Source organism: Aptenodytes patagonicus, chromosome 7, assembly GCF_965638725.1.
Source record: "Aptenodytes patagonicus chromosome 7, bAptPat1.pri.cur, whole genome shotgun sequence".
Lineage (NCBI taxonomy): Eukaryota > Metazoa > Chordata > Aves > Sphenisciformes > Spheniscidae > Aptenodytes > Aptenodytes patagonicus.
Genome location: NC_134955.1, coordinates 12,361,132 through 12,388,532, shown reverse-complemented (window position 1 = coordinate 12,388,532; position 27,401 = coordinate 12,361,132). Strand labels below are relative to the sequence as shown.

At 36.0% G+C, this 27,401-nt stretch overlaps 1 protein-coding gene across 13 annotated transcripts in view; it reads right to left on the bottom strand.

The window, feature by feature from the left end:
* Window positions 1–27,401, bottom strand: part of IRAG1 (inositol 1,4,5-triphosphate receptor associated 1) — a 109,058-nt gene that overhangs the window by 34,967 nt on the left and 46,690 nt on the right. For 11 of the 13 annotated variants that reach the window (XM_076343985.1, XM_076343987.1, XM_076343988.1 and 8 more), the window contains 6 exons: window positions 15,340–15,437; window positions 14,861–14,924; window positions 11,487–11,540; window positions 10,581–10,769; window positions 3,481–3,581; window positions 614–684 (listed from right to left, as the gene is read on the bottom strand). In XM_076343985.1, the coding sequence (XP_076200100.1) occupies window positions 614–684; window positions 3,481–3,581; window positions 10,581–10,649 (241 nt within the window). In that variant the 5' untranslated portion in view covers window positions 10,650–10,769; window positions 11,487–11,540; window positions 14,861–14,924; window positions 15,340–15,437. Of the gene's footprint in view, window positions 1–613; window positions 685–3,480; window positions 3,582–10,580; window positions 10,770–11,486; window positions 11,541–12,562; window positions 12,595–14,860; window positions 14,925–15,339; window positions 15,438–27,401 lie in introns of all 13 variants that reach the window. The other 2 variants (XM_076343993.1, XM_076343994.1) reach the window with 2 other exon arrangements.

Below are 27,401 nucleotides of genomic sequence, written 5' to 3'. Positions count from 1 at the left end.
GATGAGCATTTACCTCAGTTTGTAGTACTCACAAATCTGCATCCACACCATTAGTCCCCTTGAATAACAATTTACTCCACAGGTAGCTATCAGAAAACTAATAGAACTAATTATGTATTAAGAGACTTCAGAAAGTGAAAAAAAGAAGAAAATCTTCCCCTGGCTAGCTGTTTTCCTTTAAAGTTTAATCTGATATGATAGCCAAACTAAATAACTTGAGACTTAAGTGTCTGTTAAGCTCCTTACTAAAAAAATTCCAGTTGTTCAAAAGTAACAAAACCAGTATTACTGAACAGTATTTTGCGTACAACAAGAATTTCAAGCCTGTATATCTCCAGCCTTCTAAAAATGTTAAGCTAACACACTAATCTAACAACTTTATGAAACTAACAATATGAATATTTCCCTGGATCTGTCTGCATACAATCCACTTATGATCACAAACTCATGATCACAATTCAACATGCTAGCAGTATTCCCTGTGCATGCATTACAGACAGTATGCACAGGAAAAAAGCTGTAGTCAATACAGTCAGACTCCATATTTAGGTCTTTATTGCATGTCACATTTTCTGAGAAAACATCCTAGCTTAAATGAATAATCACTTCTTACCAACAGAAGTCAATGAACTTGTTGGATTCCTAGTGGCACGGTTACAATGTCTCCTATGAGGACTACGAGACCTAGAGAGAAAAATTAACAAACAAAAATTATGGGAGTATGCCACCAAAAAAAAAAAAAGTTCTACTTCTCTATAAAAATTTAACATTAAAAAGAAAGCTCTTTTCTTTGATTAAAAAAATGAAAACGAAAAGGTTTTATTGCAATTCCTCTCATCTCCAAACAACTGGAAAATGGAGGAAAATTGCAGAAACAAGGAAAATTACAGAAATTGCTCTCACAAAGGAGTTCTGACATTTGCTGATAACCTCATACACTTGATTGATAACTTTTGATTTCTCAGAAAAACTACATTTCTTTAGTTCATTATCATGACTTAAAACTCATGTAAATATGGTACATTGAAAAAAAAAAAAAAAATTAGTCTTTGTAAATTGTTAGTGCTTCCTAAACTAAGTTTTATGACTGAAATAATTTCTTAGGCTCCCACATTGACACTCCCATATAGCAATACAGGAACTTTCTAGACTGAAAAGCAGGTGAAAGTCTCAAATGACTGCAGAAAATTAAATGCTGATCCAGCAAATAATGCTGCTTTTAAAGGGCTGCATTGTAATTCTGACTCTTAAATAATCTTGAAGTTTGGAGAAGTACACTTTAAAAATACAAGCAAATTATAGTACAGATTTATAATCAATACTTTCTGATTAGTTTATTCCCATATTTTAAGTCTAATGGCAGGTCAATAAATCAAAAACCCCAGGTCAAGAAGTATGCTTTATCAGAAGACTGAAAATAACCTTAATTCAACTCAAAATTGAATTGAAGTTTTCAACTTCAAACAGGATTATTATTTACATTCAACAGCTTACTTTCATGTATGCTTAATCTTAAGGTGGTATTCTTGCCCTGTTTACCTGAATGGGCCCAAACATTCGCTTCAAAACTCACTGTACTATAGTATTCAAGCTAGACATTTAAGTTGTCCAACTGTCTAGCTTAGAAACTTCATCTACTTGAATTTTCAACTGATACCTATTTTCTTTCACAAGATCAGGAACGTGGTCCTATCCCAGTTTCCAGGTGCTACAGAAGTTTCTTTTGCAGCTCCACCAAAACAGTAAGGAGGACTGAACAGATACAAAGGAGGAAGGGAAAGAAGAGAGCTGGAAAAGAAGCCTACACTTGTTGCACCTGTGTTTTAGATAGAAAAAAAAGTCCAGTAACTCAATTTCCAGTGCTTTCAACTCAGGACTTCAAAAGAACTGAGCATATCTTAACTGGCTTTAGAAGAAAATTTTAAAGATGCTGACTAATAATATCATGATATTCTAATATCTCAGAATATTAACTTATGAAACAAAGTTAGCCAGCAATGCCAGACTACCAACAACTTTTGTAAGAAAAGAAACAATATACAATAACAGTAGCTTCACCAGCATCACCTTAAGTTATATAACACAGTATGTGTTTTAAGTCAATACCAAGATAATATGCACAAGACTGGAAGGTAGATTTATTCTGAAAGACATATGTAATATGCTAAACCTGTCAAAAGAAGGTAAGAAGCATTTTCAGAAGTTCATAAAACTATAAAAAAAAATAGAATACTTGCAAAAGCTATTAGTAAAAATTGCTAAGTATTTTTATGATCATAAGCCTTCCTTGGAAACTTTCTGCCCTCACAGATAAGACTTATTATACAAACTGTCATACATTGCAAACCTTCCTTCTTCATTAAAACACACTTTAGTAATTTAAGGATCATGCAAACAGATTGTTTTTAAGAACAACACTGTTGCTGCATTTTCTTTTCAATAGACAAAACAATTACAACAGATTGCAAGTATTATTGCTACAATGTCTATTTTTCAGCACGATACTAAGAATATTGTAATAAGATGGTAATATAGCTAGTTCTTTATTTCAAGAAGGGAACAGACAACACAGGCTTTGTACATAAGATACACACATTTGCAAGAGTCAACACTGATGGCTGAGCATATACCCTGAGGAACTTACAACTTTAGTATTTAAAAAACAGTAATTTTTTAAAGTCTTAAAAGGATTAATTTCCTAACTCTACATCAGTCTACAAAGTTCTTATTGGTTCAGTGGAAATATTTATATGATTAAAGGCAAAACTACTGGTGTACATATATAATTAGTCAACCAGAATTAGGGATTTAGCTACTGAATTGAAAAACTTCCATGGGGGGGAATATTTCAGGAAACACGAAATGCTCAGTTGTACTTTTTTTGGTCTCAGTTGCTCATTGACTGGGTCTAAGTAAAGGTTAAAATTTGGACAGAAGGATAGTATTGCGCATTGCCATCCACAGAACATGAGGAATCCAACTGTCAGTCACCCTTGTAGTAGGTGTAGGATTGTAGTGCACACACACACCACTATATGTCTACAACAGGATTTGACCAAGCAGTTTTTTCCTCACCAGGCCATATTTTATTTGCTAGCAAAAGGATGGACTTCAAAAGTTACAGCTTTTAGTCCAAATTTTGCAAAACTTTAATTTACATATTGGTTTTAGTTTCAAATTATGCTATTCTGAAAGATAAGAAAGTTCATGTAAATTTAAAGTATACTGAGTCAGGTTGGTAGGCTTAGTATTATATGAAACTCTACCCTTTTAGTATCAATTATATTCCTGTGTCATTCCCCCCCTTCCCTGCATCCTAAAAATCATCATCAAAATGCGAAGACAATATGATCAAATTACAAATAGAGATACAGCAATAATATGTTAATACAATACACATTTCAAAACAATATTTTAGAAACACAGCTCCAGGAATTACTGTACAATTTATGCATAGATTGGTAATGTATTATATAGTACCTGTTAACCAGATTTTTATCAATTTCTACATCTGGCGGAACAGCATTCTCTGGAAGAACAATAGAAGGTGTACTGCATGTTGTCCCTTCAACAGTAGTGTCCTGAATGGTTTGTGACAAATACAAAAATGTAGTTAAACAGAAATTCAAAACACTGAATATTGACACTCTATGTGGAAAACAATGTGTATTGCTCAATTTAGCTAAAAGAGAAAATGACTGAACTAAGTGAGAATTAGCTCTTATTTGATAAAACAAATGTGAATTAGAGGCCTGTACTTAAATTGCTAAAAAGAGATGATGGAGACACAGAATATTTGTTTTCTTTACAAATTTTAATGCATGCAAGCTAAATTCAAGAAGCATGGAACTAATGAGAAAGCTTTGAAATGGCAGACAAACTGATTTTTCACACAGCGAACCATTCCTCTACTGAAGTACATGGACAACACTTTGTGAACTTATGAGCTGAATGCAAGAGTGAAAAGCAGTTATGTAAAACAGGGCTAAATTAGGCACACAAAACCTCCAAATGGTACTAGTGTGCAATGAAAGCTTGAATAAATGCAGTATTAAGTGTACACATGCTATCCAAAAAAACAGAAAACAATTATAAGGTTATCTTGTTAGTGTTCTACTTGGTTTTCCCTCCCATTAATTGGAAAAATATTTTTTAAAAAATATAACTGCAATATTTAATAAAATACAACATAATTTTTAAGTGACAAAACAAACTGGCACTGAGTATCAATGTATGCTTGCCTTCTTAAAAAAGATGAGAACTTGTCCCTAGAACTTAATCCCACACCTTCTACCACAATGATGCCAATCAGCTGAAGAGAAGGAATCTGTTTCTTGTGAGATATCCCAAACGGAGATGCATCAAGTTGGAATAAAGAACTGTGGATTTCTCATATGTAGTCAAAAAAATGATTACTTCTCGCCCACGTACTACATTCAGATTCACCAAAAAAAAAAAAAAAAAAAAAAAAAATCAACCCCTGTACTGTTGAAAGGCTACATAAGCAATCTGGTGTTTACAGTCAGTCAAGAAGTTGAAAAAAGTGATTCACATAAAATCATGCAGAGGGGGGAAAGTGTAGGCTCCTGTTAGAAGTTGCAATTTTTATTTTAGAGTACAAACATGAGATAAGTAGAACATACCATGGCAGTGTGAGTTTTTATAGCTGGAGGGAAAGCTTCCCAAAAGTGGCAGGGGACTGCCATCAATCAACTTGTAAAATTTAAAGAATAATTTGTAAATTTGTAAATCCTAATTGCTTCTGTAGGCATGGGTATGTACAAGTATTTTATTTTATTTAGTTATTTGGAGTTTAAGTTTTTCTTGAAACTACATCCCAAAGTTTCATAAGAAATTTTTACTTCAGTTGAGGAGGAGAGGAGGAGAGATTTTTCAGTTGGAAGGGACCTACAATGATCATCTAGCCCAACTGCCTGACCACTTCAGGGCTGACCAAAAGTTAAAGCATGTTATTAAGGGCATTGTCCAAATGCCTCTTAAACACTGACAGGCTTGGGGCATCAACCACCTCTCTAGAAAGTGATGCTTCTGAATTTTCTAAAAGAGCATGTTTGCTATCCATGGTAAAGCCAATTACATTTAACTGTTATAAACATAATTTTGCTTTTACTGAAATAGCATTTGCTGTCAATTTTGCTTACTCCTTTTAAGAATGTTTACCTACTAGAGGTTGACACAAGTGTAATGAATTCAGAATAACATTTATTTTAGTAATATTCATTAAATAGGCAGGTAATAAAAAGCTGTTATAAAAGCACTAATTTAGGCATTTACAGAATGCAGCACGTAATAGCTCACAGTTTAACAAGTCAACATTTTAGAACAGAGAAAATTAAATCATTTCAATTATTTGTAACAAAGGCCATCAATGAATAATTGTTTCAGTCATCTACGGTCATGTGGAGAAATCAGCATAATCATAAGGTTTGTTACAATAAAGAAGTAGCCAAGAGTATAAATTGAAATGGAATTACATACATCCAGAAAGCTAACAGTTACATGACTGCTAATATCCATCAGATACAACAGAACTCCTTTCAACATCTCTCCCAGTGCTGCGTTTTATTCTTGTTGAAATAATGTATTTTCTGATCAGTTCAAAGAACTCTAGAAGCATTTTGAAAATGGTATAATATTAAAGTATATAGCATAATCCTTCTTCCTCTGAAAGGCAATAAAATATGCTTTGGTTTGGACATCTGATTTAGGATTCTTGATTCTGTTGTAAATAGCAGGGTTTTTTACTAAAATAAATACATTCCATGCAGTTCCACACTTCTATACTCATAATTCTCATATGACGTTCCTCGGCAAGTTCACATTGTCAGTAACAGGAGAGCAGGATGGGAAACATGCCAAGAAAATAATATGAAGATTTAAGTTTAAGAAAAATATCCTTGTAATATTGGAAATGTTAGAATGTAAAAGCATGATATATTATGATTCAAGTGTACAACTGACATTGTATGATAATAGTTTGAAAGCAATTTTTAGTAATATTCTTGAAAATGTTACTAAGTAACAATGTATTTTGTCTAACAGTCAATGACAAAAATTCAGGTCGCTACCCTGCTTGTAGGGCAAAGCAGCTGAGTACACATGCACATTGTTTATACTAATCTCATGACTGCCAAAGAGCAAAAGCTTTTGAATGACGTAACATCAGCCTTAAAGTCACTCAAGTCCATTTTAGGACTCTAAAAACAGCTCATTAAAAAGAAAAAAAAAAGAAAAGAAAAAGAAAAAGGCTATAGCCAAGGCTAGTTCAGGTCAGGTAAAATACATTAATCTTGGTCAGCAGCTACAGCAGTTCAACTTCTACACAGGTGGAAACTCATGCCTCTTGTTGTCTAAACCTATTGTACATCTGTATAGGAGAGGGGCAGGAAGAGCTAGAGCATGAAGCTCTTTGCAGGGCCAGCTGGCTTCAATCAAAAGAAATCTTTATACTCTGAAGAGTACTCAGGCTGCTACATGCAGATCTTGGAAGAGAAGTTTTAACAGGAAGCTTAAGCTGTCTCACAGTTGTACATCTGCACAAAGATGATACAGAAGTTTTCCATCACTCTCCCACTGCCTGCCTGTAACTGCACTCTCCGTGTTAGCTTCCAGACAAGTCTGCTCTTTAGCTATTCCCAACAGCTGCCTCATCTCCTAGTACCAGTGACTGCCTGCTACCAAGTCTTTGCTTCCGTTTTGTCCCAAGCCCTCCTCCCATAAAAACATAGGGTAAAACTGACTCCACCTCTATGGCTCAGGTGGGAACTGAGCCACATCCATCTACAAGGATGATCATGTGCCATCTAGTCTTGCAGGGAGGCTTGTGCAGGGCAGAGAGGATGGCACATGCAGTTTCGTCCATAAAAGAAGATCCAAGAGGCTGAGGGATACTCAGGGTGGATAGGATCTGCAGACATTCTGGCTGTTAAGCTCTACCATGCCCTCACAAAGCATACAAAAAATGCGTTTTTAGAAGTTTTATAATCCAGCCAAATTCAGATGGATTTGATCAGTAATGGGGGGGGGAGGGAGGGGGATGTCTGTGCTAAAAGAGCTACCCTGCCAAGACAGTCAGATGATAAAGCTTTACTGTCTACCACCTGAATTCTTTAAAGCATTGGGGGGGGGGGGAGGGGGAATACTCTGCCACCTGGCCATATTCTCAGAAACTAATTAAAGGTCTGGACTGAATTTCAGAACAAATTTGGCCTGAAACAGACACTTATGTGAAAGGCCTCAGAAAAGTTATGCATCTCAGAGTGCAGTCTTTTGAGTGAGATGGGGTTTTAAATAAGTTTAATTTTAGATGTTTAAGTGAAATGTTGAGCTTAGAGTTTAGCAATTAAGGTAATGAAATTCAATTGTTACTGCATCTAGTTGAAACAGACAGGAGAACAAAGTAAACATGGGAGATCTTCAGAACAAAACAGATAACATACAGTGATTTGATAAAAGTACAACACAAATTTAAACTGGAATAATAAAGAAATGCAGAAGCTTGAATGATGGAATAATCAGTATACAAGAAAGATTATGAACATCTGAGACACACTTTTCCTCAGCAGTCAGAAGAGCCAGTAAAATAGTGTTCAGGATACAAAGAGAGGAGAAAGCTGGAAATAGAAATAGGGATTTTTTATTTAAAAAGAGGGAAAGATGGCAGCTCACAACCAACCTTGAAAGTGTAGGGAGATTTATAGGCCACTATAAATCTTAACATAACTGGTAAGGATCTATTTTCTTTGCTGCAGGTACACATTACACATATAGAAATTACATTTTTAATACTAAAAACCTGAAATCAGTTTTGAAGGGTATCAGTAAAAGCATATTATAATATTATATTATTCTATGTGAAATAAATCTAATTAAATTAAAATATGGAAATTATTAAAAATAACATCTGACGATGAAGTTCTATGATTTATGGTAGGATAAATTACTCTGTATAAAACTTCTAAAATGTTCAATACTTACTGTTACAAGACAGCACACAAACTAAGAGTCCAACTACATACTCTTAATTCAAATAACATTTCAAACAAGGGGCTAAAGTTCTTTGAATTACGCTAACTGCCCTCACACCTGTGTTAATGGGAATGTCACATCTACTTCCCTCAGGAACACAGAGCTAATGAATACTTTGATGAATGTTATTTAGAGTTAGTCAGAATGGTGAACATAGACTGCTGTAAGAAATACTGAAATGGAAAATCATATTTGTTTTCTCAAAATGAATTTGAGAAATATAACCCAGGTCTTCCCATCATGTTAAAGTTCTTGAAGTAAGCAAGAAACTACATAGAATCATAGAATAGTTTGGTTTGGAAGGGACCTCTAACGGTCATCTAGTCCAACCCCACTGCTGTGGGCAGGGACATCTTCAACTAGAGCAGGTTGCTCAGAGCCCCCCGTCCAGCCCGACCTTGAATGTTTCCAGGGATGGGGCATCCACCACCTCTCTGGGCAACCTCTTCCAGTGTTTCACCACCCTCAGAGTCAAAAATTTCTTCCTTCTATCTAGTCTAAATCTACCCCCCTTTAGTTGAAAGCCATTCCCCCTTGTCCTGTCGCAACAGGCCCTGCTAAAAAGTCTGCTGCCACCTTTTTTTATAAGCCCCCTTTAAGTACTGACAGGCTGCAATAAGGTCTCCCCGAAGCCTTCTCTTCTCTAGGCTGAACAACCCCAACTCTCTCAGCCTTTCTTCATAGGAGAGGTGTTCCATCCCCCTGATCATTTTCAGGGCCCTCACATGGGATGTAAGGTTCATTTTCTTTTTCTCAGGAGTGTTTTGTGAATGAGTGTGCATTTGTGCATGCAGGAAAAAGGTGGGGAAGCATCTCCTGAAACAGAATGAGGAAATTGTTAGACACCAGACAGCACTTTAGATAAGATGAGATTCCAGACTTGGAAAGTTTTGTTCAGTGGCAGAAAACAAGTCCACTAGTTGTTAGTTCCTTCTGATGCCCTCCCCTTGCTTGCAAGCCCTTATCTCACAACGATAAGCTATTTTACTTATTACATATCCATGCTGTAGAACTTGGACTGCAGCAAGACCCAAGAGTGATAACAGGCATGAACAAGATCAAATTCTCACAACATTGACTAGTTGCAATCCTTAACTTAAGTAGGCTCATGAGCAGCGTGTTGGTTAAAGTCCTTCCACTGTTACTTTGTGCTTAAAAATAACAATTTATCTAAAACAAAGCGTTTTGCACAGTTAACTGATTCATGAACTATTACATTATCATAGTTCATTTAAGACTTACCTCTAAAAGGCCTGTATAATGTATTAGAAATTATTTTTAATTTTTTTTTTTTATTAGGTGGTTGGAATTCTTCATTTTCCCATTTGAAAAGCACGCTCAGGATTAGATTCATTGATGTCTGCTAGCTTTTCATATTTTTTTCTCTTTGGGTATGTTTTACCCAGCAAGTCTTTTGTACTAAGATACTCTTCACATGGGTGAGTTAAAAAAAAAAAAATCTTCTTGATCTAATATATGTTCTCAGCTAATAGTCTGATGAACTTGCATCCATCTGGGGTGTTTATCTTAAGCCAGGAAACTAACACTCAGCACAATGTGCAATTTAGGTGGAATGCATGACAAATCAGTGTAGGGCTCACTGCTGACAATGTTTTCCAACAATGTTAAAGTAGCGGATGTTTTCACCTAAAGTGTAGAATACAGTGTCCTCAAATCCAGCGACAGTGATACATTTTTAACTGAGGATGTGCCAGATTATAAATTCTCTCCTTCTTTACACCAGTTTGCATAAAACAGGATGATCTGGATAACCTGTGATTTTGTAATCACAGTACGGTTCTTTACTTCAGCTAAGTTAACAATTCAAAAAACCCTCCACTTTATTAGAACATAAAATTACTTTTTATCAGGGGTATAGGTTATTCAAAAGGGACAAGTATCATCTCTCACTGATTTTTTACATTTATCTGCAAATAAAACACGTAAAAACATGTAGATGCCACAAATTCGAGTAGCAAAATGATGAATATATCTGGGGAGCACCCATCTGCTCTCTGTATAGTTCCAGTATATGTTCAGCTACTGCTGTGGCAAATAAAGCACTGAGAAATACTACAAACCAAAAAGCAGATTTCCATCTTTCACACACACACGAATTGCATAGCATCTTCCATATCTGTAAAGGCAACACTAGATGTTTCAAGACTACTATGAAGTACAAGCCTAAGTTCTTTTCTCAAAGGTTAAAGTTTCCTGCAACAACACCACAAAGGACATTTTTGAACAGCTTTGATATAAATGGTTCAGAACAGACAGACATATAAGCCTCCAGATCAAATTGATAAACAAGTGCTTGAGCAACTTCAGTTCTCATTCCTTAGTCTATAAAATATTTGAAGAATTCTGAGAATATCAACTGCAAGATTGTTCATAGCTTCATCAATTAATCAAAACACACTAATACATAGCAATGATTAGATTTTATTTTATAAACTCCTAAACATACACAAACAGGTTTTAGCCTCAGGTTTCCAACAAGTGTCAGAAAACACCTTTGTAAGAGTACTTACTTTGGCTGGAGGAGAACTGTTGTGTTGTGCCTCTTTTGATTGTCCCTTGTCTTCAGGTAAGGTTGGCATGGTGGACAGTGTGAAGCACGTGGAACTGCAATGTGGACTAACAGGACCATGCACTGCTGAGAATATCTGTTTCAAGTTAGCCCGAGGGCATAAGCACTGAGAGGCCTTGTGATCCGCAGGCTGTGTTAGATACCAAAAAACCAAATCAAATCCATTTAAAACTCTATGCTTTAACACTGAGATCACTTTACAATAACAAACAGTATTAAGGTTTAAAATTAAAAGTGCTATCTTGTGTTTTATTAACTAAAGCTTTCAAGGTCAAGTATAACTTAGTAAATGCATTCAAAATGGACAACCTTCCGTTCTTGTTGCTATTTCCATCTCTTCCCTCCCTTTTACAGATTTTTTTTTTTTTGTTACTATGACTGTTTTGGCTGTGACCAAACTACCCTCTCTAAAAATCCTCTAAGAAGGAAACAGCATCCTGGATATCCATAATACACCTTTTAGTAACTAACAAAGTCCTAATGCTACAGAGCATGATCTCAGATCTCAAAGAAAGGAGTAAAACTGGAAACCCAGATGGTGGCACTCTTCCTTTGAGCAAGAGCAAGGCCTAGGTGAATTGTGCAAAGACTTGGTGTACATCTGCACAAGACAACACTGTGCAAGATACTTCCGAAGCAAAATAGCAGTAATGCCCAAATGGAAGAAAAAAAAAAATCACTGCCTATTAGCTGAGAAAATTCTTGTTATTAGCATCAACGGGAGCTACTGCCTTCACAAGGATATTATCAGCATTAAAGCCTGTACAGTAGTCTGAAGGTTAGAAATGTTAAGTACTAATCCTTATAGCTACAGTGTATGTATTACAAGACTTACTATGACACCTACCGGATAGTTAAGGAACAGTCCTCATAAATAAATCATTCAACTCCTTGGTGGTGCCTACAGATGACAGACAATGCAGTTATCAGAGACAATCTGGTACACGGTTTCTGACTGGACTCCTAAGAGCTAACTATATTCCCTTTACAGTTAATTCACAGCTGGGTATAGAATGGAGCTATACACTCAAACAGTAATATAACAACTTCAATAGTGTGCCAAGGAGATAAACACACCCTACAAGCATAGGTTCAACCTCCAATACATGTTATCTTCTCCCAAACCTGAATTACTAATCTCATCTCAATTCTTTTACTCTTCTGGAAATCAAGATAGGTGGAACAAAAAGGTTGAGATGGGGAGATGACTTGAAGTGCAAGGCACTTAGCAGCATTGTAAGATTGACATTCTACAGTTTTCCCTTCCATTTCAGGGAAGGGCAAAGAAATGTATTCAGGAACACGTTGGTTTATTGAGGCTGACAATTAAAATTATCAAAATACTTGTGTTGATTTTAAAAAAAAAAAAGAGAGAGAGAGAGAAAAAGAGAGACAAAACCATTCACAGGAAATACTGAAGCAGCCTCACTAGTGACAAGTTCCTCACCTCAGCTTTCACAGAAAAAATTCTGTGCTGTAAAACCTCCAGAATGTGCGAAAATTTTGGACTACAGAAGCAGCTAAGACCCATGCTTTTATTAGATTTACTACACATTATATTGGAAACTTAATTTTCTCTTTTACTAGAGGAGGAATACAAGGCCACCTCACATGAAATTTAATGCAGAATTAGTAGATTGTAAAAATGATCTCTACACAAGTATTAGTGTGTTCAGAAAAAAATAATTATTTCATTGAAGTTCTTTGATACAGACAGTGGAAAAGATGCAGCATATATGACATCATTATGAAGACCAAGATAAAGACTTTTTTTGAACAGTGAGCACAATTTTTTTCAAAGCAGTATATGCTGTAGGAACAGCATGTTTCAAGCTTTTGTAGACATTTGGAACCTATTACGGGTGAATTTCTAGCTCTACTGCAATAAGTGGAAATTCATGTTTGTATCATGATTTTACCCACCTCTGACTTCAAATAAGAGTAGAGAAAGCTTTCTATGAATAAAAAGAAGATTTAAAAATGTTTATTAAGGCAAAATATCTTTAAAGTCCCTAATATGATGGAAAACATTAATGATTACATATATTTTAATAAGTCCACAGAGATTAGGCAGATAGCAGTAGCATTAAACATCTGTCGGTTTCAACAATTATTTTTGTATCAACCAACAGTCACCAACTATTAACAACACACTGAAGACGAGATAGAAGCGATGTAACTAAAAAAAGTGATGTGGACTTCCTTTTCATCTCTGTAACAAAATCCTGGCATCCTACACAATTTCTGAGTTTGCAAGAACTCAAATTCAAACAAAAACAAAAAAAGAGAAGATATAAATTTGGCTGTTTATCTAATCCCTCTTAGTGTTTGCCTTATGAATTTATAATGGTTCTGATAGGCTCAACTCAACAGAATGCTGGGCCTGAAAAATCAGGAATGTTTCAAGACATGGCCAAAGTGTATTTGCAGTCCTACATGGAGTTGTATAACCTATTGCATCAAAGTGGTTTATTCTCCATCTTAGCTGAGTTCCTAGTACATACTAAACTTAAAATAGTAATGCAAGTCATATTGAAACAAGAAAGAGCTATTAAGCACATCAAGTTTCAGTTCATTTTTCAGATTTAAAAAGCAAAAAAACTTTAAAAGAAAAAAAAAATCAGTAAGCTTGTCTAAGAATAGAAAGGGACAAATCCCGAGCTGTGTTGTCTTAGAGATGCAGCACAGAAAGTACAGCCAAGGGAGAACGGAGGGTAGAAAGATGAACTTACACCACCTTAACAACCCCCAGATTTGGAGTGGACTGAGTTCAGTCCGTCTCTGACACAATTAGAACCTTACTCTGACTTCCTTACGGAGCTATCTTGCAAATAGGAAAAAGCTACAAGTCTTTGTGGTGCTGACCAGTAGGAAAATTTCTTCTGACTTTCCATTTTTTCCTAGTATCTCTCCAGAAAACCCCAGTGCTGAGGATGCTATTGGAGCAGTGAAAGCTTGCATGTAATTATACATATTCTGAGGCTTCTTAAAATAAATGCAGTCTTTGCACACCTTGACTGCACTGCTGCAGTCCTCTAAGGTGCCAAAGTAAGGGCCACTACTTATTGGTGTTTCAACAAAATATATAAGAACATAGTTCAATTCATAAGCTATATGATTTAGAACTCCTGAATGATTATTTTTTCAACCTAAGAAGCTTATTTTTTAACCTGTGCAGTGTTCTTAAAATCAGTAGTCCAGATCCTTTAAAGACTTTATGATGCGTAACCAGCACAAACATCACACCTTGTAAATGCGAATGGATATAACCAATGGAGCCACCTTCTTGCTCCATGTTGTGCGAGGAGTTCTGCCATTTTCTGTATCAATTACTGCCTTCTGATACTAGTAGGAAAGGTGAAGGTTTAGAAATGATGGAACCTTAAGATACTAGTGAATAAATGTTCTTCTTCAATCACTGCTAAAGTTACTTTTTACCTATTTGATCAGGCAATGAAAATAGCCCCAGTAAATATCAGTGAGAATCAAAACATATAGAAAAAGGGGGCTTCATGAGAACACTCTAGCCAGAATTAGAGGAGTTTATCTGCATCTCACAAATGTAGGAAGAAAAGAAAGAAATGTCCTTGGAAAATGTATTTCCCTGGAAGGTACATTTTTTTCTTCTTCAGTAGAGCATTAGGGAGGAGTACAGCCTTGGAACCTACTGAAATTTGCACCTCTATCTACAAAAACAGCTTACAGCCTTACTGAATCCTGAGCCAAAGTGCAGAGAGCATGACTATCCTGGTTCTAGGCTTGGCTCATCTGCCAGCTGAACAGCCTTTGGAATCATGCTGCCATTGGCTTTGCCAGCTTTATCTCCTTTCCACAAGCACAAACATGTTTCAGTCAAAGAAGGAAATGATATGTTAACAATACATGCAATACAGTGAGATACCAACTGAAACAACTGTAATTATTGTCCCTGAAGATACTGAAAGGATAGATAAAAAAATATATCTGCACTTTAGAAACAGTGAAGGTGCATAAGCACATGTTAGCACCCTAGTCACTAAGACAAGAAATGACAGAATCTTGAAATTTTGTTAGGCATTGATCAAACTCTGTCTGGCCTACTTCTATCCTATCAAAGGATGTCATGAGATTATTATAGTGTTTTATTAGAGTAAATGATCCCCCAAAAATTCCAGTTTTTTAGAAATTGCAAGAGCTTCAAAATTACCTTTTAAAATTAAATACTTGTAGAGATTAACTCACATGTCACAAGAAGAGTGGATGTGGACGAAGATCTACAGTCATAGTCTGCACGAGCCTTTTGCACCTACAAAATGAGTTTGGAAAAAAACCCAAACAACAAATTACCTATCCTATTTACCAGATTCTGCTTATTCCCACACTAAGATGAGACAATGTAAAGAAAAAAACTAAGAAAAAGAAAGAAGAGAGGATGGAGTGCTTTTTAATGTTTTGGTCTGTTATTGTAAACTTACTGCTTAAAATAGTTAGGAAAAAAATGATCCCCTGAGCTCAAATTTGTAGTCAGATATAGATCAGTGAATGCAGAGAACTTTCTTTTACCACTGTGTAGGCTTAGAGTACAATCTCCAGGAAATGGTGATCTGGGAGCTCTATTCCATAAAAGGGAAAAGTATTTAGAGGCCCTTGGCTTTCAGTGTGTTCTCTCTGCAACTCATTTTACCATAGTAGAGAAAGCTAAGTATAATCAGTTATCTTACCCTCTCTGAGTCACGGCTGAGTACCGTGTTAGCGAAGGCTTAGATAAAGGTGCTTTACTCCATCTCCACTGATAGCTTGGCAGTTGACCTCAAATGCTCTGTCACATCACAATAAGGATATATAAAAAAAGCAGAAATAAACAGTTAAGAAAGCATTTTATTAATATTTCTTGACCTCATACTGCCTGCAGTCAAGTCAAGCAACTCTCATTTGTCAACAATGGGAGTTGCATACTAGTGAACACAGCTGAACTGCACAATTCTGAGCTGCTTTTTGTAACTCTTCTTTGTTGTCCTGCAAAGTGGTTGTAAAACATTACCATATTAGAAAGGTATCTTTTCGCGCTCTTTTTGTATAGCTGTAAAAGCATATGGAATTCACGTAGCATTTTGATTTAGGTTTTGCAGCTTTGAAGTACTTAAAAAACCACTAAACTTATTTCATTCAAACCAAGTGTGAGCAAAACAGGGTGTTTTTCTTATGTTTGTACCACAGAATAAGTTTTCAAACACAAAGCATGTTTATAGTATTTAAGATACACAAAGTTGGTATACATTAGTTATCTCAAGAAGTTTTAAAAAAACAACAACACAACAAAACAAACAAAACCTATAAAACCAGATCCAGAATATCTTAATAGAAAGCTTTAATATTTTGCACTAGGACTTCAAAATTTTTGTTTATAGAAACATTCACTGGAAAAGAAAAAAAACAAAACCACAATTAAAGCTGACTCATTTACATTCTTACCCTATGTGACAAGAGATACTACATGGAAATTGGAAGACACTTTCTTTATTGTCCGCAACACAGAAAAAAAATTGACTGTTTCCTACTGCATCTAATTCTTATGGCAAGAGAGTAGTTTCTCATATTAAATACTTAAGTTTGCAAGATATTAAGATACTGCTTCAGTCAGTTTACCAAAACACACAGTCATAGCCCCAAGACTAATACAAGGCATCTCTGTGATAACAGTAATGATCTGAGTTCTACCCACATTAATATCCATACAACTGTACAAGGTAAAATCTAGAAGACAAAGTGGTGTTTCTGTTTATAAGATTCAGAACCATACCACTGGGGTGTGCAAAGTGTATGCAACTACTACGTGAATTCAAAGCATCCATTTTCACTCCGAGAAGTATTGAGATTAATTCCTGAGCGACTTAATACTTCTTGACAATCAGAACACTTCCAGGTTGCAACCTCAGAGACAAGGGATAAGCGTGAATAATTCTGTCACAAAAATATTTTAAAGGAAGAAACTAACAAAAGCGTAAGAACACAGCAAATGTCCCCCAGCTTCTAAAAAACTTCTGTCTCTCAAACTTAGTGGGTACAGTCTTCCTCAGGACTACAAGCTACCCATGTAGGACTTGCTTTACAGAGCAGCACAACAGGAAAGAATCTCCTTTTCTGCTTCCTGTTTTCCTCATAGCTCAGGAACACATAAAACTTGATGGTTTTCAATTATCTGCTTGAATGAGAGAAAGGAAAAGTTAGGTCAGGCAGAAAGTAAAATGTTCTTTTGATGCATGTCCAGCCTGATCTGATTGGGAGCACTCAGGAGAATATCTCTAGTAATGGCTAGTTATGACACTCTGCTGAGACTGAAAAACAAAAAGTTTGGGGGTGAGAGGTGATGCTGGTCCATAACCAACAAGAACAACTCCTACAACAAGGCATTTGGTTTGGTTATGTATCTAAAATTTTATATCAGAGTTTAAAGAAATCTGATAACTACCTCCCACAGAGTTTAATGGATAATGTTTTCTGGGAGTTACGTACTTAACTCCAGCAGAATCCATTCTGGTCCCAGCTTTAGGCTTTTCCCTCATACATTAAGAGAAAAATCAATTAGACCCAATTTCACTCACAGACAATTATTTTAACATAGTTAAATGGAAATTTAAGACTTACTGGAAGATTGCAACTGTATCTGAAAATAGCATTTTTTTGCTCTGAAATACTATCAGCCAGCTTCATTTGTTTTAGCAGTAGTTAAAATTTTTGTTTTGTTAGCAGCCAGCATTTAGGTTTACTTCTCTTGTAGCAAAGCAATCGGAGGAGTGGCTTACAATCTTTTTTTTTTTGCACGAATTCTAGGCTGAATTTCATGCTGCAGACAATCAGCAAACAACTGAAGAATGTACATATTTTAGGAATACTGAGGAGCAGTATTTCACTAACTTTTTAGACTACTAGACCCAGATTAAAAAAAAAATTGTTTTTTTTTTTTTTAAGGTAAGTGTATTTTAGGCAGCCTGAAAGTTTCCCGATTCCACTTTTTTTAGGGACAGTTAGGAGTTAATATTGCATGAATCAAACTTTTATTAATTACTCTGTTTTGGATGCAAAGTCTTTGTTTCCAGGTTTTTTTTTTTGTTTAGTACTAAAATGAATTTAAGGAAATGAGGTTATAAGTAGCATTACCTCCCCATGAAAACAAATGTTTTTAAGAATTGTATACAAGTTCACAAAAGTATGTTCTGATTCATTTGTAGTTCTTACTCATTCTGGGGTTTTCTTTGAACTAATCGGCTTAAGACAAAACTCCAATAACATAATTTTATCTGGTTAAGTATGTGCCTAAGATACTGGACCCAGCTCTTGTATGGAAAGGACAGCAAAAGTGAGTTATGGGAAAGGACAGATCTGCGAGGTTCTTAGAGCAGAGGCTTCTCCCCAGTCATGCCATTGCAAGAACCTGGCACTCCCCACATTCCATGTTGGAGAAACAGGACAGCTGTGGCAGGAGAACCAAAGGAAAGTGGCACTTCCTCAGGGATTCCAGACCTGAAAGCTTTTACCCATCTGTTCCCCTTCATTCAATGGCTTGCGTCCAGCACAAACTACAGTTACATTAATTTAACTGGCAGCTGTTTCCAGGGTCACTTTTTAAGACATTCTCTCCAGAGTAGACAACTAATATGGCCAAGGACTCTGTGGCAAAAGATAAAACAATGCGTGTATCTCTTTCCTTTTTTTTTTTTTTTTGCTATTTACACAGTCTGTTTTGTTCTTTTATTGCTCTCCAAGTACTCGTGCATATTTCTTAGCCAAAAGCAAGGAAGCTTCTTCAGAAAGTAGAAGAAATTGAAGTGCATATGAAGTCACATGTTCAACCTTTCAAAACATAATAGTGAAAGCTACCTATATATTTCACTGAGCCTACTAAAGGTTTATGCTCAAATCCTTGTTTAGAGAAAGCTCTCCAACAATGAACCAGTTATAGATTTAAAATTTTATTTATGGTAGATCCTTTACCTCACAGGAAATTGTCTTCCAAAGCCACATAACAAACCTTTGCTACACATGAAGAACAAAGTGCACAAGCATGCCAGATGCCAGACTAGGTCATGAAATAGTCATAACTGCTTAACAGATCTTAACCATCCAGAAGTTTTTAGATATGCCTCCTGCACTTTAAATTTCAACCAATCACTCCTAAACAAACTTGCTTTTATCATTTCAACAATTCTTTCCCTTGTTTTGTGTGGAAAAAAAAACAAAACCAAAAACGCCCCCCCCAAAAAAAACACAAACAAAAAAACCCTCCACAACGTGAAAAAAAATCCCACTACTCTACAACTCATAGATAGCTGTTTCCATAAGTTCTGTTAACTTGCAAACAAAAATTTTACCTCATCCTACTTCTTACTAACCTCATTTTTTTCCCATCAGTGGGCTTTCAGCTAGAATGACAAGAACAAGACAACAAGCAGCAGAGCTCAGCCAGATGGCCTCTAGGAAACCAGCTGGGCTGAACTTTGGGGTACTTTAAAATATATATATATATTTGGTGAAAAAGATAGTACATGTGATATTCAGGAAAAATTAGGCCCTGATTTAGTCAATATTATGCACAAGTTAAAGAATTCAGCCTGCAGTAGCAAATCTGATGATCAGAAGACTGTCAGATCTCAAGGCAGAGTTGATATGTTTCTTAACTTGCAGATTATTTTTGATAGACTTTAAGGAAATGCAGTTTAAAGGAAGAATGTGAACATGGATTGGGTGGATATTTGGCATGGAGAATAAGAATTTCTAAACATAAGGAACAGCATATAAGAAAGTGTGAAGATAAGAGTGGGAAAACAGTACATTAAGTATCATTCAGGAAGGTAGTTCAAAAGAAATCCAGAGCTAGGAAGTATCTGGAGAAAAACCTATTGTCTTGCAACATAAAGGCAGTGACCTTAAAATAGGAGAAAATCCCAAAAAGTTGAAAATTATATGCGAGTTAAAAATGTTGCTCTCTTCCTCCTCCTAAACAACTTACTATTTGAAAGAAATGTGCAAATTTGTTTAGAAGGCAGCACCAATCTTTGTTCTGTGGTCATGAAAGACCCCTCTGATGCATGACCTGTGCATTGATAAATTGCTCAACAGAAATTGCTAATCATAGTAGTATTAATAATACCAGGAGATAATATTACCACGAAACATGCTTTTGCTTAAATGAGCATTATATACTCAGTAACACAGAATCATTTGGGTTTCTTTTTCTTCTACTCCTTCTCACAGATTTGGAGGAACCTAGATACATTTCTACTGTCTGGACTGCATGTATTATACATCACATTCTAGTTACACGTTTATTTTTGTCTATGATGTGGGCAGAGTTGGGAACTTGAGACGATATTTTCTCAAACTGCCATGACTATGTTCTTAGTTAATGTAAAAAGAGAACAAATTTGCTTGTGGGGAGGGGAGACAGATAAGATCAGGGGAAAAAAAAATCGTGTCCTTTGGTGCCGATTCATTCTTTTTAAAGAAAAACCTTAAGGTTGTTACATGAAGTAATATTGTCAAATACAATTTTTACATCTGAACATTCTAAAAACTATTCTGTTTTCCAGGACAGCTGGATATCAACTTCATATAATTTGGAAAAAACGACTACCAAAGGCCTAACTTGGAAACATAAATAAGTTGAAGGCAATTAGGGCAGAACACTATTGCTTAGTGACCTAGGAGTCTTGTTGCTAGTCAAGCAAAAAATTTTCCAAATGGAGAAATTAAACAAAATTCTTTCTTTCCCAATTACAAAGGGTAATCCCAGAGGGCACACTTTGTTGAACAAACCAACAATAAATAGCTTGCTTTGGGAACCTAAAATGCAATTGTGGTCTTTCAAGCAGGGAGATCATACTCAGCTCTCCATCTTGCATAGATAAATGGCAAAGCAGCAAAATAAGTATTTTATTCTCATTTTATGCTTCCTGGACAAAATCAGATTCTCAGTTGCTTACTTTAGTGACACACGTACATGTTTTTGTTTGCATTGCAAAAATCAACACACCCAAAAGAGCATGAATGTGTCTCACTTTGTTGTTTATGAGAAAAGAATTATGAATCAATTCTGAGTTTTTTTAAATATTACTGTACACCAGGAAAGGAATAACTATGGTATCAACTTATTCAAATAATCAGCCATTGTGTGGACTTTGACTGCTGACTGTTTATTTGACTACAGTTAACATATGTTACCGTATAATGGCCAGACTGGAGGATCAATTCCCAGAATTAAGGAATTCTTCAGGTTGGAAGGTCATTTGGACCAACCTCCTCCTTGAAGCAGGGTCAGCACTGAAGCAACTAGACTAAGTTGCTTTGGACTTTGTCTAGTTGGAACTTGAAAACTTCCAAGGACAGAAATTGCAGAATTTCTGGTAGATCTAATCCAGTGTTTAATTACCCCCACAGTAATTCCTCCCCCCTCCCCGCCCTTACATCCAGTCAGAACATCCCTTGTTGTAGTTCATGATCATTGTCTCTCATTCTCCTACCATGCACCTCTGTAAAGTACCTGAATCCATCTTTTTAGTAACTTCTTAAATATTGAAAGACTGCAACTAGTTTCTTCTCCAGGCTAAGCAATACCAGTTCGCTCCCTCAGCATACCCTCACAGGATGTGTACCTCCTGACTACCATAGTGGCTCTCCCTGGATTTGCTCAAGTTTATCAATATCCTAGGGGCCCAAAACCAGATATTGTAAACCACATCTGATGAAAATGTATTCCTACTCATCCTCCACATCTAATAAATGGATAGACCCTCAAGGAACTTCACTTGTAATGCCAGGTGAAATGTAATGCCAGTAGTATGAACTAACTATGTTATTTGAATCTAATTATTCAGCTGCTTTTTCCACTGCTCTGGTAGTTCACTCATCTAGACTGTAATGTTCCAACTTGGATACAGGGATGCTGTATATTAGATCACAAGAATTGTTGCTTTTGCTAGAAACAGTCCAATTTTATCCCTAGATTACACATTGATTCTGCAAGCCTAGCTGTCTGTGAAGAAGCAAAAACCAACATATATACCTCTTCCCTCCTGCTAGCATATGATATAGAACTGTGAATAAGCAACAACATTTTGTAATGCCATCTTTTAGACTCTTTTGCTGGAAGTAGAAACAACTTGAAAGCCAGCAGCTACACTAATTTCTCTTATCAATATCTAGCTTCAGAAACAGGTCATAATAATAAAAAAAAAAGATTAATCATACAAAGGATGCTCGTTCATTTCAGTATTATCCAAGGGCGGGGGGGGAGAGTTCTCCGTGTCTCATTCAGGTGTAATGTCAATGTAGAATTGGGGCCAAAAGCCCTGTTGTTCTTGCTCAAAAGATCTATTAAAGCAATACAAGGTTTTGCAAACATTGCGGAAGGTCTTTGGCCTGTATTGCTGAATCATCTGCTGTTTCCTGTGGGCTGTGTTATTCCTTGCTACTGAAAGTATGCTTCTGAGACCATATTAAAAGTATGCTGAAGAGTAGCTTTCAGATGTAGTCACACAGTATTATTTTCACACTATGAAATTCTTACAGTAAGCATTCCTTAACTAATTTGTTTTTCATTTAAATGTAATTTTTAAAAGGTGTGATGGGAAGAGGCAGCCTATTTACTGGACAGTTCAACTTACGTACTATATAAAGTCAGACTTTCAGTAGTTTGGAGGAAGCTTTTTTTTTTTGTACTGGGATTTAAAAAGAAATACCCACAATATCTAGAGACAGAAAGACCACCCTGTTACTGCTGAATTTAGCAAAGAAATTCAATGTGCATTTTACTGGCCAAGTTAGCAATGGATTGGATGACTCTCTGATGAGGTACATATATTAGCTGAAACAGCCACAAATTCCTGAGTTGTGTTTCCTCTTCAGCTAATTGTGCTAATTGAGGCAGTTATGAATTTCAAGGCGAAACCAACAAAGAGAATTTGATTTAATAATTTGAGGGCTGCATCGGTATTCTGTCAGACAGGATGATGTAGTAATCAAGACTGAGGTAAAATAAATACTCCAAACTCCACACATCATGTGGAAATAGTGTGTTAGCAGCTCATGACACAGCTGTTCTTATAACTTATACAATAAAATATTCACTTGCATTCTTTAGAAGGGTATTTTATAATGCAGCCATAGCACTGATTTAAACCTCTGTCATAAATAACATTTGGTGAGCTTTGTGAGATGAACCCTTTTGCAAGCAGCCCACATTATGGCTTTCCATACTTTGTTCAGATTTCCCATCTGAATCAGTGCATGTTCCAAACTCCCAATGCAAACAAGTCTTTGAAATAAAAAGATTGAGGGCAGCTGAGTTCTGACTAAAACTTTTAATAGAGCAGTGCATCATATTAGCATTACAACTACCTACCTACCTACACAGGTACTTCAACTGATTAGTTAAAAGTAAGGTTCTGCCTACTGTCCCTAGTTTGAAAATACCAGTATCCCAGGAGGGAGACTTAATCTCAGGTAGCACTTGCAAGCCTCTCTCAAGTAATCCCTGGCTGTATCTCTGACTTGAGGAGTTAAGTGTCATGATTCTCTCCTTCTCTTAGATGCCAAACTCAGCTACTTGGCCTGAACTATACGTGGCCCGATCAAGGAACAGAAAATCTACCAGAAGGAGACTTCCCAGTGGCTGCAGTCTAGCACCCACAGCCAAAATTACAGGAGAAATAATTTGCCCTTGTTTTATCCTTAGTTGACATGCAGATGAGGTAGCTTCAGGAAAAATAAACCCGAGATCCTTATTTTAATGTGGGGAAAAGGGAGAAAGCATACCGCTTATCACTTCAGAAAGAAGATATTTGCTGACTTGCAGAAAGGATGGTCAGAAAATGAAAGCAAACAGTTGTTGTGAGAAAAGAAAAGCAAGTTCCCATTTCCTGTGTTCTCAAAGCTCTGCCCTTAGGCTTCATCGGAATCCAAAATAAGGGACAAGAGTTTATTGCTAGTACAAAAAAAAAATTCCAGAGCTGCCTTTCCACTATATCTATCATACAAAGTCTTTACCTACAGAATCCCAGGGTTCAGAAAACATGGTAATGCAAAAAAGTGACAATTCAACAATTTATTTTGCAGATGTCCTTAAAAGTAAAGAGCTCTCTTAGACCATCCACTCCAATAGCAGCTCAATCATTCTGTACTGCTTGACTTTCAGGATATTAACACAGAGGACCCAAAGAAGAATTTAACCATGTACTGCTGGTTTCCTCATTCTGAGGAAACACAGATGTATACTGAACACAGACTACATTGAAGTCAGCATTTTCAAATGTGCAACATCAAAGCTAAACTCCTAAAACCAGATTTAAGTGAATGAAGTATATAATTCCTCTTACTTTTAAATCCTTCTCAGCAGGATTTACAGGTATTCATATGGAAGAAAGCGAGGCCCATTTTGGTTACTGGCTAAAGTTCTAGATTCAGGAGCTTTACAATTTGCACTCCAATTTGGAAACTATCCTCATTGGCTTGCATCTGCTAGAAAGCATGGTAAGAAAAACAGTAACTTTTCATATTCTTTAGAAAGCTACCAAATACAAAACTCTAAGTCTTTAAGAACAGATGGTTTGCTAACCTTATTTTTGCGGTTTTCAATGATTGTTCTTCAAAACCCAGAACTCGGAAAGTTAATAATAAAGATCAAAGCTATCAGAACAAGAAAGGAATTTTTATGGATTGACTGGCATGTACTCTACCGAAACGCTACATTTTTCTGGGTAATTAGACAGTTCAGAACAAAGCTTCGAGGCAAACAGCTTTGCTCTTCTGGAATAGCACAAGCCAAATGTAGCAAAATGTTCCTCATGTCCAATTTGTCAAAATCTTCCCCTGATAAAATTATTTAGCCAACGCCATTCCATCACTGATTATATCCAGGAGTCGATCCAAAAACAATGTACCAGCTTTATGCACAATCTCATCTCATCAACATCTAAAAAAACCCCACACATTTATTATGGTTCTATCAGTGTTGTACACGGGGAGCCCCTAGCAAAGAAGTGAGCTTAAACCAGAGAATTACTTCTGCAGGGAAAGAGAACTATAGACTTTGGGGGTTTAAAATTTTGGCTTCAAAACCTAAAATGAAAATGGGGGAGGTGAGGAGGGGGTAAAAGGAGCCGAGTTACTCATGGAAAAGACTTTAAAAGAGAAACAGGACATATAACAGGTCAAGATCTGCAATAGAAATATAAGATCTCCCTCCAGTTGTTCTCTGTGTCTTTACCAGAGTGCACCATCTCTACAGTAAGAGCAAGTGAATAAGGCACATACTTGCCTTTCAGTCATCTCAGTTTGCAACCAGTAGTTTAGCTCAGGCTGCTAATGACTGAGGTTGTATGACATGTCCTGTTCCATTGTAGCTGTTAAAAGTTTGGTAACTTCTGGCAGAGGAGTAACGTGACAATGTGGGGGAAGAGCAGCATTCACATCTTGATACTGAGCTAAATCTACCAGAACTTATCTTTCTTAGCCCTATTTCATAGCATTTTATCAGCTATGTTAGATTTCAATATTGCTATTGTCGTTACTGTCTTAAGAAATTGTGATGTGTATCTAATTATACTCATTTTATAACTTTATACATAATCAGACAAAATGGTATTCTGTATTTGCCTACTTATAAATAATTAGTATACAATAAGTATATAGTCTGTATACATTGAGATTTATTGTCTTGCCATTTTTTATTCTTTCCTTATATTGAATAAACTAAACAAAGTTGTATTGAAGTAATGGAATGTAGCTACTTTATTTTAAATTTAAAACAGTTGTGAAAGTTATGGAATGACAGAGATTCAGTAATTCCAATATATTATGAAATAAAAAATACAAAACAAGGTAAAATATTTAGAAAATGTGTCTTAAAAGAAGATACAGCAAGTCATTGTAATTTTAACAATACCATAGAACTACACAGACAAGACTACAATAGAAGAAATGCTGAAATACCAATGCTTCAAAAGTTTTATTATTAATCAAAGTTTTGGCATTTTGGAATATCTCTGAACAACATTCTGGCAAATGCACAGACAAAAAGCTGCATTTAACTACCTGAGGTAGAGGAGGGCACTTTAAAAGCAAACAGTATAAGCAATGAATGATGTCCATTCTTTCCAAACACATCCTTCAATATTTTGATGTTGACCTTGAAGTGCTTTGCTATTATGCCAAAACAAAACAAATCTCTCATTTGAGGACTGATTGCTTTATAATTTTTTTATCACTTAAGGCTTTCATCCTAGTTCCTAACTTTAAGATAACTGCCCCACATAAGAAATTAATGTAATATTTTATTACTAAATAGATGCAGATATGAGAATGACAAATTAACACAGGGCTGTGCAGCATTCCAAACTTTGCTGTTTCATTAAATTTCTTTACAGAAGTCAACAAGCATTTTAATACAGGCAATATGTATTTTCAAAGAGAGGTTTTGACAAAGTTCTCTACCAAACATCTTAAGGAAACTCTGCTCTCACAGGACAAGAGGGAAAGATTTCTTGTAATTTAAGGAAGAAAATAAATGGTAGGAGTTACAGGTCTGCCTTTCTGCTGCAGAGATTACACTCCCACAGGGACTGTGTTCAACATGGTCATGAAGAATCTAGAAAAAAAGGGTGTGTACAGCTGATTAAAGATGAGATGGAATAATCAGATCTAAAGCCAGCCAAGGCAATTTATGGGATACTGAGCACTTGAATGATGAAATGGCAGGTGAAATACACTGCTGAAAAATGCAAATCAATGCACACAGGGAAAAATAACTGTAAAAATATACTTAGCTAAATCAGAGCCCATCATTATGTTTTACCAGTTAGGAAAAAGATCTGAGTCATTTTGGATAGTTCTCTGAAAATAGCATTCAGCAGCAGCCAAAGAGGCAAAAATGTTAAGAATTAGTAGGAAAGAATTGAGAAGAACATAGATTATGAGCATATTATGCCCAAATCTTCAAAACAGTTCTACTCACATCTCAAAAAAAAAAAAGCAACATAAATACAAAGGGTACATAGAAGAAAGAATGGTCAGAAATTGCAAATGGTTTCCATGCAAAAAAGACTAGAGCGCTTCAACTTGAAAAAGGGATGCTTCTGGATAGAAACAGCTTAGAAATTAAAAAAAAAAAAAAAAAAAATCACAAACAGACTGGAGAGGGTGGCCTATTAATTATTTGCTCACAATTCCTCACAGTACACAAGGATGAGGATGCCGAAAGCAGTTATTAGGTAATAACTTAAGTACAAAAGAAGCTCCTTCAGACAGTATATAATTAAATAATTGAATTTGTTATCACAGGAAGTTGTAAAAGAATTGGAGCATATAAGTGAGTTCAAAGAGAGATTAGATGCATTCAGGAGAGGTACGGTGGTAGTTACACAGCTCTGGATCTGGAAAGCCCTAACCTGCAGATGGTTGAAAACAGTGAGGGTTAAAGAATGTTCCTGCTTTTGGTGTAACGCAAACATGATCCTCATGTGGGATTAAGTGAATGGTTTGCATGACCTGGATAGGCAGTTCCAATGTTCACTGGTGGAAGCAGGTTCAATTTCTGAAAGAAACTGATTTTGAGAAAACCAACAAAGGAAAATTGTCTTCATGCCCATTATGAGTAGTTAGCAATGCTGAAGAAGGGATGGATAGAACAACAGAGAGAAGAAAGTAATGGGAGAAAGACTTTTTTTTCCTTACATTTTTCTAGTTGATACGAGACAGTACATGCTAAGACCACAGCCAGGACTAAGATCCT